The sequence below is a fragment of the Aythya marila genome (genome assembly GCF_965140915.1).
Source record: "Aythya marila genome assembly, chromosome: 12".
Lineage (NCBI taxonomy): Eukaryota > Metazoa > Chordata > Aves > Anseriformes > Anatidae > Aythya > Aythya marila.
Window position 1 is genome coordinate 307,891 of NC_139053.1, and position 16,949 is coordinate 324,839.

A 16,949-nucleotide genomic window follows, 5' to 3' on the forward strand; every position below is an offset into this window, starting at 1 on the left:
AATGATATTTCACAGACTGCCCTTGCACATATGTTGAAATTGTTACTGCAAAGAGCAGTGAGCTCTTGTGTGTTTATCGTACATCTGAGCCTTCTAGAACAACAAATAAAACCGATGTTGAGCACTGCAGAGCAGATGAAATTATGTTGTCTTTATTATCTGTGATGTGCTTTTGCCAAAGCAGACTTCTGGAGAACTTTCTTGTCATAACGTGTGCTACTACATGTGCCTTGGTGTTTGTGGCTAACAGAATGGTTTTCTGATGTGATAGTAACTTAAAAGATGTGAGAACTTATTTCCATAAGAAGGGGGAATGTGACCCACTCCCATGTCATGCTGGTGTTGTGCGTGCTGTAGGCAAGATACTTAGCTGTGAGGAGCAGGCTCCAGGCAAACCAGCTTTAAGGTGCTGAGCCTGGTTTGGAGAGTCTGTCTAGACTACGCTCTCTTCTGGATCTCAGTAGTTCTGGAAATCAGTTACTTGCTCCATTAACTTTTTGTTCTGCATTACTTTTGGACCTAGTTACAAGTCAGGTAGCTTCTGCTGCAGGTTTACCACTTGTGGAAGAAGTTACCTTTTAACTTCCATGGTAGGCTGCCAAGTTACTACAGAGTGTGCTGAGCAGCTCTCTGCCAATTTGTGTGTTGATAGTCAAGAAGTGATGAGCCAATAATGTCCGGCTCCTTGCTGGAATGAAGAAATACAAGATAATTTTGACCTTGTAAGTGAGGTCTTGTAATGGCTTAATTATTGTCAGGTGGAAGAAGGATTAGCTCTGATTTTGAATCTGGAGTCCTGTGTGACTTGCGTTAAATTTAATCCCAACCAAAGAATGCATTTGTGTGTGGGCGTGGTAGCCATGTTCAAAGTCTGCTACACTTCACTGAAGCTGCTATTCATTGTAGCACACAAGGATCTTGGAGCTCAGTTTCTCTGAAAGTATCTGAGAAGGAAAGGGGATATTATTTCAGCCACTTGTGACTACTTAGAATTGCTGGTACCTTTGGGCTTTAATCTGTGTCAGATAATACTCCTAAAGATGTATTGAAGCATTAGGTGGGAAGAAAGAGGCTGTTCTTGAGATTAGTTCTAAATTAAGTCCAGCTGTATGCATTTATCCAGTTCAGGTAGATTGTGGAAACTCCTAAAACTCAAGTTGTAGTTTGTCAGGCATGATGTTAAGAAAATCTAGATCTTGCTACTACTTTGATACAATGTGCTGACTAGCTAAAGTGTTGTCCTGGAAAAACTATTAGGAGCAGCATAATGAGTAGGAACAGAAATGTATTTGCTGGCTCTATGGAAAGGCTTCCTTGCAGCAGACAATGACGACCATATTCTTCCTACTCCAGTGCTCTTAAATATTTGCAAAGTCTTCAGTGGTGCATCTTGAACACTACTACTTCTTTAATCCTATATCGTCACTGTAATAGGCTGAAGCAGTATTTTAGGTAAATACAAGTCTGTTTTGTTTAAATGGCTCGTAAACTTTGTCTGATGGTGTTGCTTTTGGAATAAGCTCACAAACTGAATTCAGTTGTGCTCTGGTATGAGAAAGTTGAAAGTGAAAGCCATTGTGAGATAAGGAAAGAAGAATTGGATACAGTGAAAATGAATCTGGTTGTGTCTCATAACACTGCAGCTTTCCTTTGACTAGTTTCCTTTTAAGCATTTTGCCAGTAAAGTGTCTAGTAGTGGTCTTTTTTTTTTTTTTTCCACCTAAGCTTCTAGCAGTGATAAGGTAAGACTATAGCTGGCCTGCAGCAACTTGGTTTTCCTATTGAGAAGTGCAGAAAATGGATTAAATTCATTAAATTTGAACTGTATATGATATGCTGTCAACAGTGGTGGTCTATAATTCTGCAGTCAAGAAACAGCATAAACTTCTGTGCCTCACATCCCTGTATGTTCAGTGTTCAGGTGCAAGTACACAGGCTGGGGAATTCTACCACTGTCTTGCCTCAGGAACTAAAGGATCAAAATAACTGGCCTAAGTAAAATACTGCTTATCCTCATATTTCATCTCAGCCTGTGTTTGTGCGGTCCATCCAGGTGACCCCCAAATAAATGTGTGTGCAAGCTGCAACCTCTGCAAGCCTGATGAGGTAAATACAGTTCACTAATACTTGGAGGAAGCATCCATATTTGATAATGTTTTGGGAACTTTGTACCTTCTGTTATTTTTTTTTCCTGTATATGTGTTCCTTTTTAATGTTTGTGGCTCACTGGTCAGCATTTTCTGCATTCTTTTTCCACAGCTTGTTTTTGAATAGCTCAGGCTTTCCTATTTGAGACTTAAATGCAGCTTTAGTAATGATAAGCCAGAGAAGGGATATGGGTGGTGGACTTGTAGCTATTCTAGTATATTTTTAAACCTGCTAGAATGAAGTATTGAGAATCTGGACTATTCTGTTGTGGAGAATGCAGCTTGTTCCTTAACACTTGACTAACACTGAGCAAGATGATCTCCAAAATCAGGGTAGGTGGCTAGTTAAAAGCTCGCCTGGTAAAGGATGAGCTGCTCATAAAACAGGTTCCTTGGAGGAAAGAAATAGGTGATTTAAGAGTCAAGCCCATGTGTTCTTTGGCCTCAAGTCTGAGGCAAATAAGGTTTCCACATCAAGCTATAGTGCAAATACACTGTTAAAATTGAAAGGGTGAACTTTTTTAAGAATGAGCTCTGTTTTAGGTTACAGGAGGGGGATTCATAATGAAAAGCAGCATGAAGAACTGAAAAAAACCTGCTTGCGTGGTGTTGCCCTGCTGCTGACAGATGCTGTAGGGTTGTGGGAGTCCTGTGTGAGAGTGTGGGGGCAGTGGTAGCAGAAGTGGTAGGAGAGACAGAGCTGCTAGACCCTAAAAAGGGAAGTGGTGTCTGCGTGGGGAGGGGTGGGGCAGAGACAAAAAAAAATAATAAAGAGCTGGTGCTGGGAACTGGAGATGTTTTACCTTCCACTTGAAGAAAAATGTGACTGCAGGAGAGATGCTGAGAGAAAGGAGCATCTTCCTGTAATAACATTGTCCCCTCCTTCCCAGAATCTGTTGCATCACTGTCACACTCAGTCTGGCATAACTAAACTTAGTTTTTCCCTGTTTTTTAGGAAGCTTTGAGCTGACTGATGCAAATTCACTGCTCTATAGCCTGATAATTCAGAGGTAGTGTTCTGACTTATCTCACTTTCACAGAAATCTCTATAAGCTGCAGCTGAATGTAAAGGAATAGAAGTTGTTTTTTTCCTCCCTAACTGGCCCTGGTAGTGAAATGAACGAGCCAAACAAAGCCTTGTGCTGTTCAACACCGAATCTGAAGTGTTTCTATACAGAATCCTTGGTTATGTTAAAAGTATTTTCTCTGTAGTGTGTTTTAGGTCCTTAATGGTATAGCAGGATATTCAGAAGAACTTAAGAACTGAGTAAATAGTGATATATAACTTGTAGGGTGTAGATGTGATGTAGCTGTCAAGTAAATGCAGTGGTATCTACGTTAATGACTATCTATTTCAAAATGCTTCTTAGAAGGATCTGAAGACTGATTGGTCTGTAAATGTACCTGACTTGAGCATCTCTGAAGGAAAAATCATCAGTGAGAAAATAAACTTTTGTAGTTAAGTCTTGCTCGTTGCTTTCAGTACCAAAGGTTGTAAGACTTTGTTTCCAGTCTTTTGGGAAAAAGTGACATGCTTGGATTCCATGGTGTATAGCACAAAGAATAGCTAAAGTTAAAAACAACAACAAACAAATAAACAAAATCAACATATATGTCATTAGAATTATCAGTCTATTCTTAACCTATAAAGGATTTGGCTGTTCTAAGGTTATGCTTTTTTTTTTTTTTTTGAGAGAGTAACATAATGCCCATTAGATTCTGTGATCAGCTAGCTTTTATTCTTCTAGCAATTTTATTTTTTTTCTGTGTTTACAGGAATGAAGCCTCACATTTAAGTGATTCCATGTAAACATTCTGAGATTAGTACTTATGTATTGCTTTACAGCTTAGCATGATAGAATTTAAGAAACTTAGTGTGTATGGCTTCTGACAATTTTTAATGGACTTTCACTTAAGCATTAAACAGTTCTGATAACGTATACATGGTTTTGTGCTTTTTTGTGCCCTCTTAATGTTAGTAAATCTAAAGCTGTCCAAGGTGCAACTAGAGGAATAAGTCTATCACCTGCCACTTCAGTGAAATTAGATTGAAGTTGGATGTTGTGTTCTGCCAACAAATTCTCAATGGAGTGTTCTAATGCATTTCTAGAATTACTGCAATGCATTAGCTGGTATTTTCATATGCACTTAACTTTTGAGGTGGAAAGAAATTTGACTTAATCTCAAAAATGCCTGAGTCAAAATTTGGGGAATCTAATGTATTCTTCTGATTCTGTGGACTTAATCTATTGAAGTGTAGCATAAAGGACTTGACTTTACTGTAATTATTTATATTGTATACAGCTTATACATCCCCATTTCTGCCTCTCCATCAGGAATGCTGTGGATAGGTGAAGAGGAGGTCCAGGTGAAGATAGCAACTGTTCAAGCTAATGAGCACTTTCTTTCCTTTTGCATACCCACACTATAATCGTATAATATAGCCATCCACTAATGTAGCAATGAGCAGATGAAGCACTAAGAGAGGGATATTCAGAAGTGATTCTCAAATCAGTACTTGTTTGTTTACTGGTACTTACTTGCTGCTGTGTGCAGCTTCACATGTTAAGCTAGTAGTTGAGTCTTCAAAGTCTGCCTCTGCTCAAGCTGAGTGATAAACGCTTGGATGAACTAAGAGTTAAGCTCCTTTATTGAGGTTATAGCATGCTGGTGGCATCTTAGTTGCATTACAGTAGCTAAAATGCCAGAATTGAATGTTTCAATGCAGTTTCTTGTGACTTGACTTCTTTTTGGAGGTCTCAAGCATGATTCAACACAATTGTTCAACAGTTGTGTAGTAGAAGAAATACCTACCACTAAGTGTTTTAAAACTGCTTATATGTGGTAACTCATGAACTAGAACTGAAGACTGTTTCAAAATTACTGTGGTGATCTGTGAACTGAAACAGTTCTTCAGGTCTGTAAGTCTCTTAAGTTGAAGACTCTAGTCTCTTTTTTTTTCAGGTGCAGGTGATGACTTAAGAGCTTTGTGAATCAAATAATTAGTTTCATAAGAGCAGGCTTGTCTCTGGGAGTTTCTCCACCCCTCAATACATCTCTTCCACCTGTTTTGTCAAGGTGTTAAATGGTGATCTTAATTTCTTCTTAGACAAAGCTTCTTGCTGTTTTTTGATAATGAGGTACAGGTTTCTAGATAAGGGAAGTTTATAGAAAGTGTTCATCTTTCCCCTTTTCTGCTATGGGAAGAACTCCTTGGACTTAAAGATCCATTAAGCTGAAAAACTGGCATTATAGCTACTGCGATTGGAAGCACTTGCACAGTTTTGCTTCTGCAGTCTGATACTCAGTTGCTTTTTTGTGTCAACGTGCTCTTCCATCATCTCCTCTGCTGCCCAGTGCATGGCATCCAAATCGTCTTTTTCCCTGTGTAGAAGGTCTTGGCAGTCTCATCTACCACTTGACCAGATACTGAACATGAATTCACCAGTAAAGGTAGGTGAAGATGTGTTAGTGGGCTAACTATGTTAATAAAAGCTTGAGTTAGAAAGCTTGAGAGAGCATGTAATCCAGCCTCCTAGCCTCACTATATCCATATCACCTTTAGTAGAGGTTTGTCTAACAGGTTCTTAAAGATTTACCATATCAGAGACTTGATTGCTTAGCAAAGCTTTCTAAAACATGTTCACCTTCTTTTGAAAGGTGTTCCTGATCTGTAATCTGAGTCTCTTTACTTAGAGCTAAGTAAAGAGACTGAAGAAACAGCTAAGGCCTGTTTCTTCAGATATGTTAAGAAAAAACTCTTATCTGCAGATATGGGGAAAAAAAAAAATGTTCTTTACTGAGACCTTGATGCACCTGGGGATTTTCTTTTTAACCTATTTCATGCAGTTTCTTCACCATAAGGAACATGTCTCAGATCCTGCTTCCAAGGCATCTTGCCTTTCTTGCTTAAGATTCTTCAGTCAGTTCCATCTCCCTTGAAGTGTAGCACCCAAAAAAGAGCACAGGATTCTGAAGTAAGTCTTGTCACAGTAGACTATTTTGTGGGCTGTGCATGTGTTCATACAGCCCTTTGCAGTGTTCAACTTGTTTGTAAGAAGTTGATGCTGATTCATGTTTGGACTCCAAGCTGTAGTCATTTATGGCCTGTTGCCTAGCCTGTTGTTCAGAGAAATGTTTTCCATAGCTGATGAGTACTGCTTAGTGAAGTCTGTCTTATCACACACCTGTGGAGTATCAGTGCTGAGATGTCTGTGTTCCTGCAGCAGACCTGCTGCTGTGCTGCATCGCCTTTCTTCCTTCCCACACCGCTGGTCTAGGAACTTGCCTTGCAGCTGCCTGATGGAAGTGTTTACAGCAATCAGCTGTGGAATTGCTAGAGATAATACTGTTGACCCATGCGCTGCAATAGGACAGACCTTGTGTGAAGTTGTACTTTTACAGGGCTGGATGTCTTTTACTTGCTGAACTTAGCTAGTCTTCTGAAGGTGTCAAAGGATAATCCTTTTCTCTCCCATCCTCTAAGTAAACTTCAAAGCTGTGTTCCAAAATGGTTTTGGGACTGCTAACTTAATATTCTTCCACAGAAGCTCTTAATGTTATTATTTTTTGAAAGTGGATGAACTATTTTGTTTAGAACTTCACAGGAAAACTTTGCTTGAGGCAGTTATCTGCCACTGCCAGACTTCAGTGGTTCATAGTGTGGTTATCCAGGCTGTAACTGCTGATAACTTCACAGTGGAAATTGCATGCAGGCTTATCTGATCGCGTTTGTGTTGAGTTCTCTTTGTGCCTAATTATAAGGAACCTTCAGACTGTATGTAGATCAGTTAACAGACTGTGCATCAGGTAGCAGCATAGCTGAAACTGAAAGACTACAACCAATCCCACAGATTCTTAGATGTTTTTTTCTGCCCTTTAAACTGCCATGCAATGGTTTTGTGTCTCTTTCCTAATCTATGGAGAAGGATGTGGTTTTTGGTACAAGTGCAGCATGAGGTAGTCAATATTACAAACACAACAGAACAAGCATTAGAAGCTCACACTGAGCAAGTAACATGTGAAGTATAACTCTGTTGAAGAAAACAAGAAAATACTAATTGTCTAAGGATGACCTGCTCAAATTAAAGTTCTCTTGCTCTTCTCACCTATTCCTGGAACATATAGGTGAAATTGCAGGAGGAAATCATCCAATTTCTGTTCCTTGACTCCAGGGGGAAACATATACAGACTACTTAAGCACTTGTAAACCTGTTAATCTCCATTCTTCTGAAGAAAATAATTTTGAAGTTAGTCCAGAATAGTCCTATTAGGATTTTTCTTACCCTTGTGTCTAGGACATAGTTTTTATTGAGAATTAAAATTGAGGAAGTAAACAAAGGGTTTAGTGCCTCTAGAAGTTATCTTTGCCCTGTGGCTCACTTAGTGGTAGCTCTTCCAGTGCCTAGAGATTCAGTTTTCTGTCTGCAGGCACTTTTGCTTACTGTTCTGCCAGATTTTGTGTCAGACTCACTTCAGATAGTTGAGACCTTTTTCATGGGAGTGGAATTGCCCACAAACATCTGTTTTCATGGTGTCTTTTAAATTACGACTTGGATATTCATATTTTCTTGTACTTTTTTCCTATAAGTTCCCCTGAAAAGTTGAATATTCATTTTACACAAATTCCTGTTACACTGTCTGGGTGTCTCATTGATCTGTGTGAGTCAGTAATCCTCACGTAGGTAAGTCTTATGACTGAAATGAGCTTATTGTGGAAGCATCAGTGTCCTGTGATGCGGTCTAATCTGCTACAAAGGAGCAGTCAATTCAATTGAGGGTTGTTTTTCAAATTCAATTCTGGGTTGTTTTAGAAATTAGCAGTACAAGTTTCCTAGTGTATCAAAGTGGTAATAATGTAGATCTAAACTTCCGTAAGCTTTGTCTAAACATATCACATGCTGTTACTTCTCTTACCTGAAAGGGGTAAGAAAACATTATAAGGATAGCTGTGTAAAAGGAAATTTTTGTGAAAACTTCTTTCCTAATAACTTATGTGTGACTGTAGTTACATTCATGTTAAGCATGCCATGAACAGTCCATATTTCTGGAGAGCGTGGAAGATAGCTTCCTGACTCAGCTGGTTAGTGAACCTATCAGGGGTGGCGCCCCGCTAGACCTTCTCTTCACAAACAGAGAAGGACTGGTGGAGGATGTGATTGTCGGGAGCTGTCTTGGGCAGAGTGACCACGAAATGGTGGAGTTCACTATTCTTGGCGAGGCCAGGAAGGGGACCAGTAAAACCTCTGTATTGGACTTTCGGAGGGCTGACTTTGAGCTGCTCAGGACACTAGTTGGTGGAGTCCCTTGGGAGGCGGTTCTGAAGGGCAGAGGGGTCCAGGAAGGCTGGGCGCTCTTCAAGAGGGAAATCTTAATGGTGCAGGAACGGTCTGTCCCCATGTGCCCAAAGACGAGCTGGCGGGGAAGAAGACCAGCCTGGCTCAACAGAGAATTGTGGCTTGATCTTAGGAGGAAAAAGAGGGTTTATAATCTTTGGAAAAGTGGGCAGGCCACTAGGGAGGACTATAAGGATGTAGCGAGGCTGTGCAGGGACAAAATTAGAAAGGCCAAAGCTCATCTGGAGCTCAATCTGGCTACTGCCGTTAAAGATAACAAAAAACGTTTCTATACATACATCAACACAAAAAGGAGGACTAAGGAGAATCTCCATCCTTTACTGGATGCGGGGGGAAACTTGGTTACAAGAGATGAGGAAAAGGTGGAGGTGCTCAATGCCTTCTTCCCCTCAGTCTTTAGTGGCAATACCGGTTGTTCTCTGGATACCCAGTACCCTGAGCTGGTGGAAGGGGATGGGGAGCAGGATGTGGCCCTCACCATCCACGAAGAACTGGTTGGTGACCTGCTACGGTACTTGGATGTGTGCAAGTCGATGGGGCCGGATGGGATCCACCCAAGGGTACTGAGGGAACTGGCAGAGGAGCTGGCCAAGCCACTATCCATCATTTATCAGCAGTCCTGGCTATCAGGGGAGGTCCCAGTTGACTGGCGGCTAGCAAACGTGACGCCCATCTACAAGAAGGGCCGGAGGGCAGACCCGGGAAACTACAGGCCTGTCAGTTTGACCTCAGTACCAGGGAAGCTCATGGAGCAGATCCTCTTGAGAGTCATCATGTGGCACTTGCAGGGCAATCAGGCGATCAGGCCCAGTCAGCATGGGTTTATCAAAGGCAGGTCCTGCTTGACGAACCTGATCTCCTTCTATGACAAAGTGACGTGCTGGGTGGATGAGGGAAAGGCTGTGGATGTGGTCTACCTTGACTTCAGCAAGGCTTTTGACACTGTTTCCCACAGCATTCTCCTCAAGAAACTGGCTGCTCTTGGCTTGGACTGGCGCACGCTTCGTTGGGTTAGAAACTGGCTGGATAGCCGGGCCCAAAGAGTCGTGGTAAATGGAGTCAAGTCCAATTGGAGGCCGGTCACTAGTGGCGTCCCCCAGGGCTGGGTGCTGGGGCCGGTCCTCTAATATCTTCATCGATGATCTGGATGAGGGCATTGAGTGCACCCTCAGTAAGTTTGCAGATGACACCAAGCTATGTGCGTGTGTCGATCTGCTTGAGGGTAGGAAAGCTCTGCAGGAGGATCTGGATAGGCTGCACCGATGGGCTGAGGTCAACTGCATGAAGTTCAACAAGGCCAAGTGCCGGGTCCTGCACCTGGGGCGCAATAACCCCCAGCAGAGCTACAGGCTGGGAGATGAGTGGTTGGAGAGCTGCCAGGCAGAGAAGGACCTGGGTGTGATGGTGGATAGTCGGCTGAATATGAGCCAGCAGTGTGCTCAGGTGGCCAAGAAGGCCAACGGCATCCTGGCTTGTATCAGAAACAGTGTGACCAGCAGGGCTAGGGAGGTGATCGTCCCCCTGTACTCGGCTCTGGTGAGGCCGCACCTCGAGTACTGTGTTCAGTTTTGGGCCCCTTGCTACAAGAAGGACATGGAGGTGCTTGAGCGGGTGCAGAGAAGGGCGACAAAGCTGGTGAGGGGCCTGGAGAACAAGTCCTACGAGGAGCGCCTGAGGGAGCTGGGCTTGTTCAGCCTGGAGAAAAGGAGGCTCAGGGGTGACCTTATTGCTCTTTACAGATACCTTAAAGGAGGCTGTAGTGAGGTGGGGGTTGGCCTGTTCTCCCACATTCCTGGTGACAGGACGAGGGGGAATGGGCTAAAGCTGTGCCAGGGGAGTTTTAGGTTAGATGTTAGGAAGAACTTCTTTACCGTAAGGGTTGTTAGACATTGGAACAGGCTGCCCAGGGAAGTGGTGGAGTCACCATCCCTGGAAGTCTTTAAAAGACGTTTAGATGTAGAGCTTAGGGATATGGTTTAGTGGGGACTGTTAGTGTTAGGTCAGAGGTTGGACTCGATGATCTTGAGGTCTCTTCCAACCTAGAAATTCTGTGATTCTGTGATATTAAGACCTGAAACTGCTTTTTTCTGTTTGGACAAGGAATCAAACTGCTTCTGTGGTATTTCTGTATATAGTACTTTCACAGATACTGTGTATGACGTATTAACCATTCTCTATATGCCCTTCTTTTAAGAAAATCTCCTTGGAATATCTGAAGTCCATATGGCTATGTATGATGAAGATATCTTGAAAAATCCCTTTTATTTGGCCATTCAGAAGCGTCGTCCTGATCTCTGTACTAAAGTTGCAGAGCTCCATGGTATTGTAAGTATACAGTGTATTTGAAAGTTGCTTAATAAATAGTAATGATATGGATTTAAATCATGTCTCCTAAGACTCATAAATGATCAGTGCAAGCCTACCTGCTAACAACATGCTTATGGACCTCCAAATAAATGCATGGTAGTAAAAGATGGAAGTGTGTACTGTTTCTAAACTTCACACAAAACTATTTTTCTTTGATATGAACAGCATTGCGTGTCCTTCTACTTGCTTGTAAAGCTTAAGGTAAGATTGACCACCTGAAATCGTTAGTGGACAGACAATCGCTTGTTTCTGACAGCATTTTACATAGCAAAACAAAGCTAACAAACTGAGCTGGAATAAAAAAAAAAAATGCAGTCCTTTAAGAAGCTTGATTTGAATATTCTGCAGTAAGTCTTGATCCAAATAACCCATTCCAAATGGAATATATATATATATTTATATTTGGAATATATATTTTATATATATAAAAATATATATTATATATATATATAAAAATATTATTTATTGCTACCCCCATTTTATTGCTACCAGATTATAAATTTAAGTCTTAATTGGATAGGGCTTTTTCAATTTTTATTACCAAGGTGGTGTAGATTAGCAGAAATGGTAAAATCTGTTCACTGGTCTTGTCTGTATGCTGTTATCAAATATCCTTGACATCCTTATCCTAATCTTATCCTTAATTCTTTGTGTTAACTGTACTACAGGTTCATATGAACTTGCTAGCTTTTAGTGGGTATGTCTATTGCAGTGTTCATATGTAGAACAACAAGCATATTTCTATAAATACTTACTAAAATTGAATACAGTGATTTGTATAGGTTAAGAAGAATACAGGGGAATATGAACAATGAATGGTTGAGCACTTAGCTTGTTAAGGCAACAATCTGTCAAATATTTGCAGAACTCAGATGAGCAGTTAATATTCAAAAATAGTCTCCGTTCTCAAGTCTGACCTCTTATGCTGGTGATTCTGGTACTGATAATGGCATTGCTGTACGTTGCTAGGATAAAAACATTTGTATTGAGTCATTGTCATTTCTGAAGAAAAAAAAAGTATCTTATTTTAGGAGTAGAATTGTCTTGAAGACACTATTTCTGAAAGCATCCAAGTACAGGAAGAACGTTTGCTTCATGTTTGTTACCAATGAGAGATCTTTACAGCGTGTATAATGTGTACCTTGTATTGAAGGGAACACCACTCTTCTGTTAGAGTACAGACTTCACGCTTCCTTCACTTTTTTTCTAATTGCATTATACTTTGCTGTAATTAGAAAGTGCCCATCCAGTGCTATATTCCAAAGTACATAAGTTCCTCTGAGTGGAGAATAATGCGACTAAAAGAAAATTCCAAGACAGATTGGGTTAATAATAAGAATGTAGATTTTGCACTGAAGTCAAGATGCTTAAGATAACGTTAATTGCCAGCTAGTGGTAGTTATTTTGGTTACCTCAATAGACAATTGGTGAGTTCAGTCAGGCTCTATTATGAATAAATGCGTGTTACTATATTAAACCAGATGTGCATGTTACATTATGATTTAGTCATACTAAAGGTTAATCTGGCAAAAAAGACAAACTTTCAAAAAGGAATGAAGTTTTTAGTATCCTTTTGCGCTGTTCTGTGTATCAAAACAGTCTAGTTCTGATCTGGTTATGCCTGAAATATCACTAAGAAATAAATTGGCAGTACCAACAGGTTGTTCAGGTTGAAAACTAGACTCGTGTAGTGTATGCAAATGTTAAAATGTGTCTTGTGTGCTAATTAAGAATGTGTCCATCTGCCAATCTTTTAGTTACAGTAGGCCCAAGTTGTTTTTTAACTTAGGCTTATTCTTCATTCGGATAATATTTCCTTTTAGTTTGAAAATATATTGCAATTTTACTAGCTGCCGTGTTTAGATCATTCAGATGACTGGTGCAGGTAACTTATATGGGATTTCATCTCCTTGTTTGCTTCAGTTCCATCTGTTCTCATTCAGATAAGTCAAAAAATTAAACTTTGTTAGCTGTATGTATGGCTTTTCCTTTCTATTAAAAAAAAACAAAAAAAAAAAAAAAAAAAAAAAAACCACACCTGAAAACAGCTCTCAGTTGCCACACTTGCTGGTAAATGTGTATAAGCCAGATTTAACTGCATGCCTCTAAAGGAATGTAAAAGGCAAAAGTGATTAGGGTTTAGCTGGTGATGTCTTGCATTTGTCTGAGTTGTTTTTTTTTTTTTTTTTTTTTTTTCCCCAGGTATTAGTTCCATGCAAAGGAAGCCTTTCAAGCAACCGTATTTCTACCTGCCAGTTTGAATCCTATGTTTTGAGGCCACTAGAGGAAAATTTTCAGACCTTAAATGGAAAGGTAGTTCTGTTATGATATCTAAATGTGGCTTGGGGACACTCCAGGAAATTATTTGCTGCAGTTGTGACTGACAGTGTGAACTAATGGTTACAGGAGTTAGTGAGGAGTTGTAGCTAACTTGCAAAAGAAGTATGCTGCCCATCTAAGCTCATCTAAGGTTTACATTGCTTTCTAGCAAAAGCTGTGTCTTGGCATGTACACAAGAATAGTTGTCCTATTTAGATGGTGTTGCTGCCTCTCATTTTCAGCTTACTACTATTTCAAGCTTGTCTGTGTTTTTTAGCAATTCAATCTTTGTGAACAAAATGGGTCATTCCCACTTGTGGCTGTTAGGAATTTTATTGCGAGGCAGAAAGACCGTTATTACTAAGATAACCAAGTGATCTTTAGCTTTCAGGCAAATAGTAGCTTGCCTATATTGTACACGGATTCAGGCTCACTAATGCTTAAGACAATTTGGATGGTATTGAGTTGTATCTGAGGCCTGATTAATTAATTCAATAAATAGAGTAGAGACTTATTCTAAAGACAAGGCATGATAACCAATGCTAGCACTGCATACGCTTTTAATGAATTTTTTTCACTTGTCATTTTTGCAATAGTCTGATTTTGCACTGGTTTGCAAGCAGTCATCTAGATCTTCTTACTGTAGATATTCACACTGGAATTGCTTTAGAAGATAAGCATGAAAAACGTAGACAAAGATATATGGTATTTTTCTGAAGCTGGGCTCTAGACTTCAAATATAAGTCGTTTTTTGTTTCCTTTATACTAAAAGTGCTTTAAAAATCTGCAAATAGTCACTTTAGTTTGTAGGATGTCTGAAACCTCTTGTAATAGTGAGTTTGTAAGGAAAATGGATGTAAGCAAGGTTAAGCTACCTGTTGCAGGCTGAAGGAATTCCAACTTCAGTCTACACAGCATGAGAATACAAAAAAATCTCAAATCTGTGGCTTTCTTGTCTTGAAAGATCCTCTTCTTTCCCTGAAAATATTACTCATTTCTTCATTGCCTAGTTATTATGATTTTTTTTTCAGGAGCTTTACACTATCTCTTTTTTTTTTTTTGTTTCAGGAGATCTTCATACAAGGAAACCTCATCGTTTTAGGAACTGGTTTTAGTCACCATGTTTCAGTCCCTGTACTTTTTGAAGAAACATTTTACAATGAAAAAGAAGAGAGCTTTAGTATTTTGTGCATAGCTCATCCACTGGAAAAAACAGAAAGCTCAGGTATGTATTGAAGTGATGTCTTGTTTGCATGGTGAATAAATTAGTGTTTTTGTTTAATACATTTTCTTCATTCTGAAAAATGCTGGCTTGGTTGAAAGCTCCCAGTATTTACTAATGTGCTGATGTGGATGCTGGTATGTTGGTGGAAAGACATATGAAGTTGCTGCCAGCCATACTTAAGTCTACACATCCCGGTCTCCACAGTTTTTAAAAAAAAAAAAAAAGTGGAAAACTTGATCCAGCTGGATTTTTTTTGCAGTGTTGACTGTGTAGTGTTGACTGTGTAGTGTTGACTAATTAAAAGTAGTATTTAATCTCTTAAACCTGACATCTGTTTTCAGATGTAAGGTGGATGCACAAGACTAGATTGAAATAAACTTTCACAGTCACTGTAGTGTTTAGATGTTGTATTGCATAGCTACAAAGTAGTGCATCTGGTGATTGTGTCTCCCCATTATGTTGAATATGTTACTTTGTGGCCTAGCATTGAAAATCCTCTTGATGAGGCTGGAACACTATTTCCAAAGTCATTAAAGTTTTGAATGTATTAGGGTTTCATTGTGAAATTTTATAGCAAATCTATGTTAGCTAATTAAAAGTAACTGAAGCTACTTAAAACACACACTTTTTCTGAAATATAAGGATGTGATCTTAATACATAATGTCATTATTCATTTCAAATGGACAAAGTGAAGTGATGCCAGACAAGTGTGAAAACAGTACTGTGAGGGAAGTATTAAAGTTATTCTAGAGAAAATACCTGGAATACATATAGACTCAAACTATAAATATTAATGCATGTATAAAAATATTCTTGTGGAGTTCCTTTTTTGGCTATTTAGTGTAGTTGTATAGCGGTCTTTCAGAAGTGAGGTAATTTGTAATATTAAAGTAGTTTGAAATGAATGAGAGCTAAGCATGTTATTAGCTAGCCTTTGGTTGCAAATGAAGGGTTTGCCTAGAGAAATTTTTGTGGAAAAAAAAAAAAAACAAAACAAAACACATGAATTTGAAGTGAGGGATCCAGTTGTGTTATTCAGAAGGAAAGGGGATTTGGTTTAACGTTTACATGGAGTGATTTTGCCCTCCCATTCAGAGAAAAGCTTTCAGAAAAGAACAGGTTATGTAAAAATCCAAGATGTTTTTTTTACAGCTTGCTTAGAGCACACTGACTTCCTGCATGGGTATTCAGTCAGTACGTTGCTGTGCTTTTCTTTCAGGCCTGGGCAATGCCAGTTGAGTTGTGTATGTAGCAATAAATTACCACACAGCAAAAAAGCACGCAAAATTAATTTTAGATATTCCGAACCAATGCTTGATGTAAAAGGCAAAAGAGCCAGCTCTAAATGTGGTTATTTAATTGCATTAGGTTCTCTTAGTTAACTGAAGGTGTTGCTTTTAAAAGTATGTTAAGTTGAATTAATGTTTCATTGCACACAAGTTGGCTAGATATCTAGGGACAGAAAGTACTTTACCATGCTTACATATTCAATGAGTTAACTCTTGGATTTTGTTTTAGGTGAATCTACAGCTTCATCAAATTCCTATTCTCTTAAAAATATTGAAGATGTTAGAGAATCCTTGGGAAGGCATTGTGAGAGATTTGATAAATACATAGCATCTTTCTACCGAACATTTAAAGAACATGAAAGGAAAAATCTCCGCCACTACATAGTCAGTATCTAGTTGCTCGATGTTTAATTTACTAAATATAATTCCTGTCACTGCTTTAGGTATCTTTGTCCTGAGATTTTCTGTGTCAATCTTCCAGAGTTGTGGGAAAGGTGGGAAGAGAGAAAATTTGTAATTACAAATTACATCTTAACTGTCTGGTTAAGGCAGTTGTTCTAGCTAAAAATCTTATCTTACTGTAGTTGATACTGTACACTTCTAAGGCAGGAGAAATTTCCTTTTTTTGCTTACTTATGCTCTGTTGCTTCAAGTCAGATTAACCCAAATCTTAAAGCCTTTTTTTTTCCTCAGGATTCTGTCAATGCGCTTTATACCAAATGTCTCCAGCATCTTTTAAGAGATTCACACTTGGTAAATACTTCATTTAATGCACAGTACATGGTGTTATGTAAGCAATCAACTGTCTAACTTTTGCCATTTTTTGTGTGTTTTTTTTTTTTTTAGAAGATGCTTGCAAAGCAAGAAGAGCAGATGAATATGATTAAACAAGCAGTTGAAGTAAGCTTCTGAAATTAAGGGAAATAATTGGCAAACTATTTTAACTGTTCCTTTCATACTTAAACTACTGTTTTTTCCCCACAGATGTATATCCACCATGCTATTTATGATCTAGTCTTTAAATATGTGGGGACTATTGAGGCAAGTGAGGTGAGTTTCTTTGCTAAAGATTAGTTACATTAATTCAATGCATTTTGAAAACCTGTTGCCTTTCTGTTGATTAGGATGCTGCTTTCAACAAAATCACGAGGAGCCTTCAAGACCTCCAGCAAAAAGACATTGGAGTAAAGCCTGAGTTCAGGTGAGAGATGAGTGGATTTTTGAGCAGCCACTGGGATCTTATCT

The 16,949-nt window shown here is 39.3% G+C and overlaps 1 protein-coding gene across 8 annotated transcripts in view; it reads left to right on the forward strand.

Annotated features, from left to right (window-relative positions):
* The window catches only part of ANKRD27 (ankyrin repeat domain 27), a 56,368-nt gene that overhangs the window by 900 nt on the left and 38,519 nt on the right, over positions 1-16,949 (forward strand). For 6 of the 8 annotated variants that reach the window (XM_082769709.1, XM_082769703.1, XM_082769706.1 and 3 more), the window contains exons 2-9: positions 10,698-10,828; positions 13,073-13,183; positions 14,258-14,414; positions 15,934-16,088; positions 16,398-16,457; positions 16,551-16,604; positions 16,689-16,754; positions 16,829-16,905. In XM_082769709.1, coding sequence (XP_082625835.1) covers positions 10,727-10,828; positions 13,073-13,183; positions 14,258-14,414; positions 15,934-16,088; positions 16,398-16,457; positions 16,551-16,604; positions 16,689-16,754; positions 16,829-16,905 — 782 coding nt within the window. In that variant the 5' untranslated portion in view covers positions 10,698-10,726. Of the gene's footprint in view, positions 1-1,914; positions 2,107-10,697; positions 10,829-13,072; positions 13,184-14,257; positions 14,415-15,933; positions 16,089-16,397; positions 16,458-16,550; positions 16,605-16,688; positions 16,755-16,828; positions 16,906-16,949 lie in introns of those variants that run through there. The other 2 variants (XM_082769704.1, XM_082769710.1) reach the window with 2 other exon arrangements.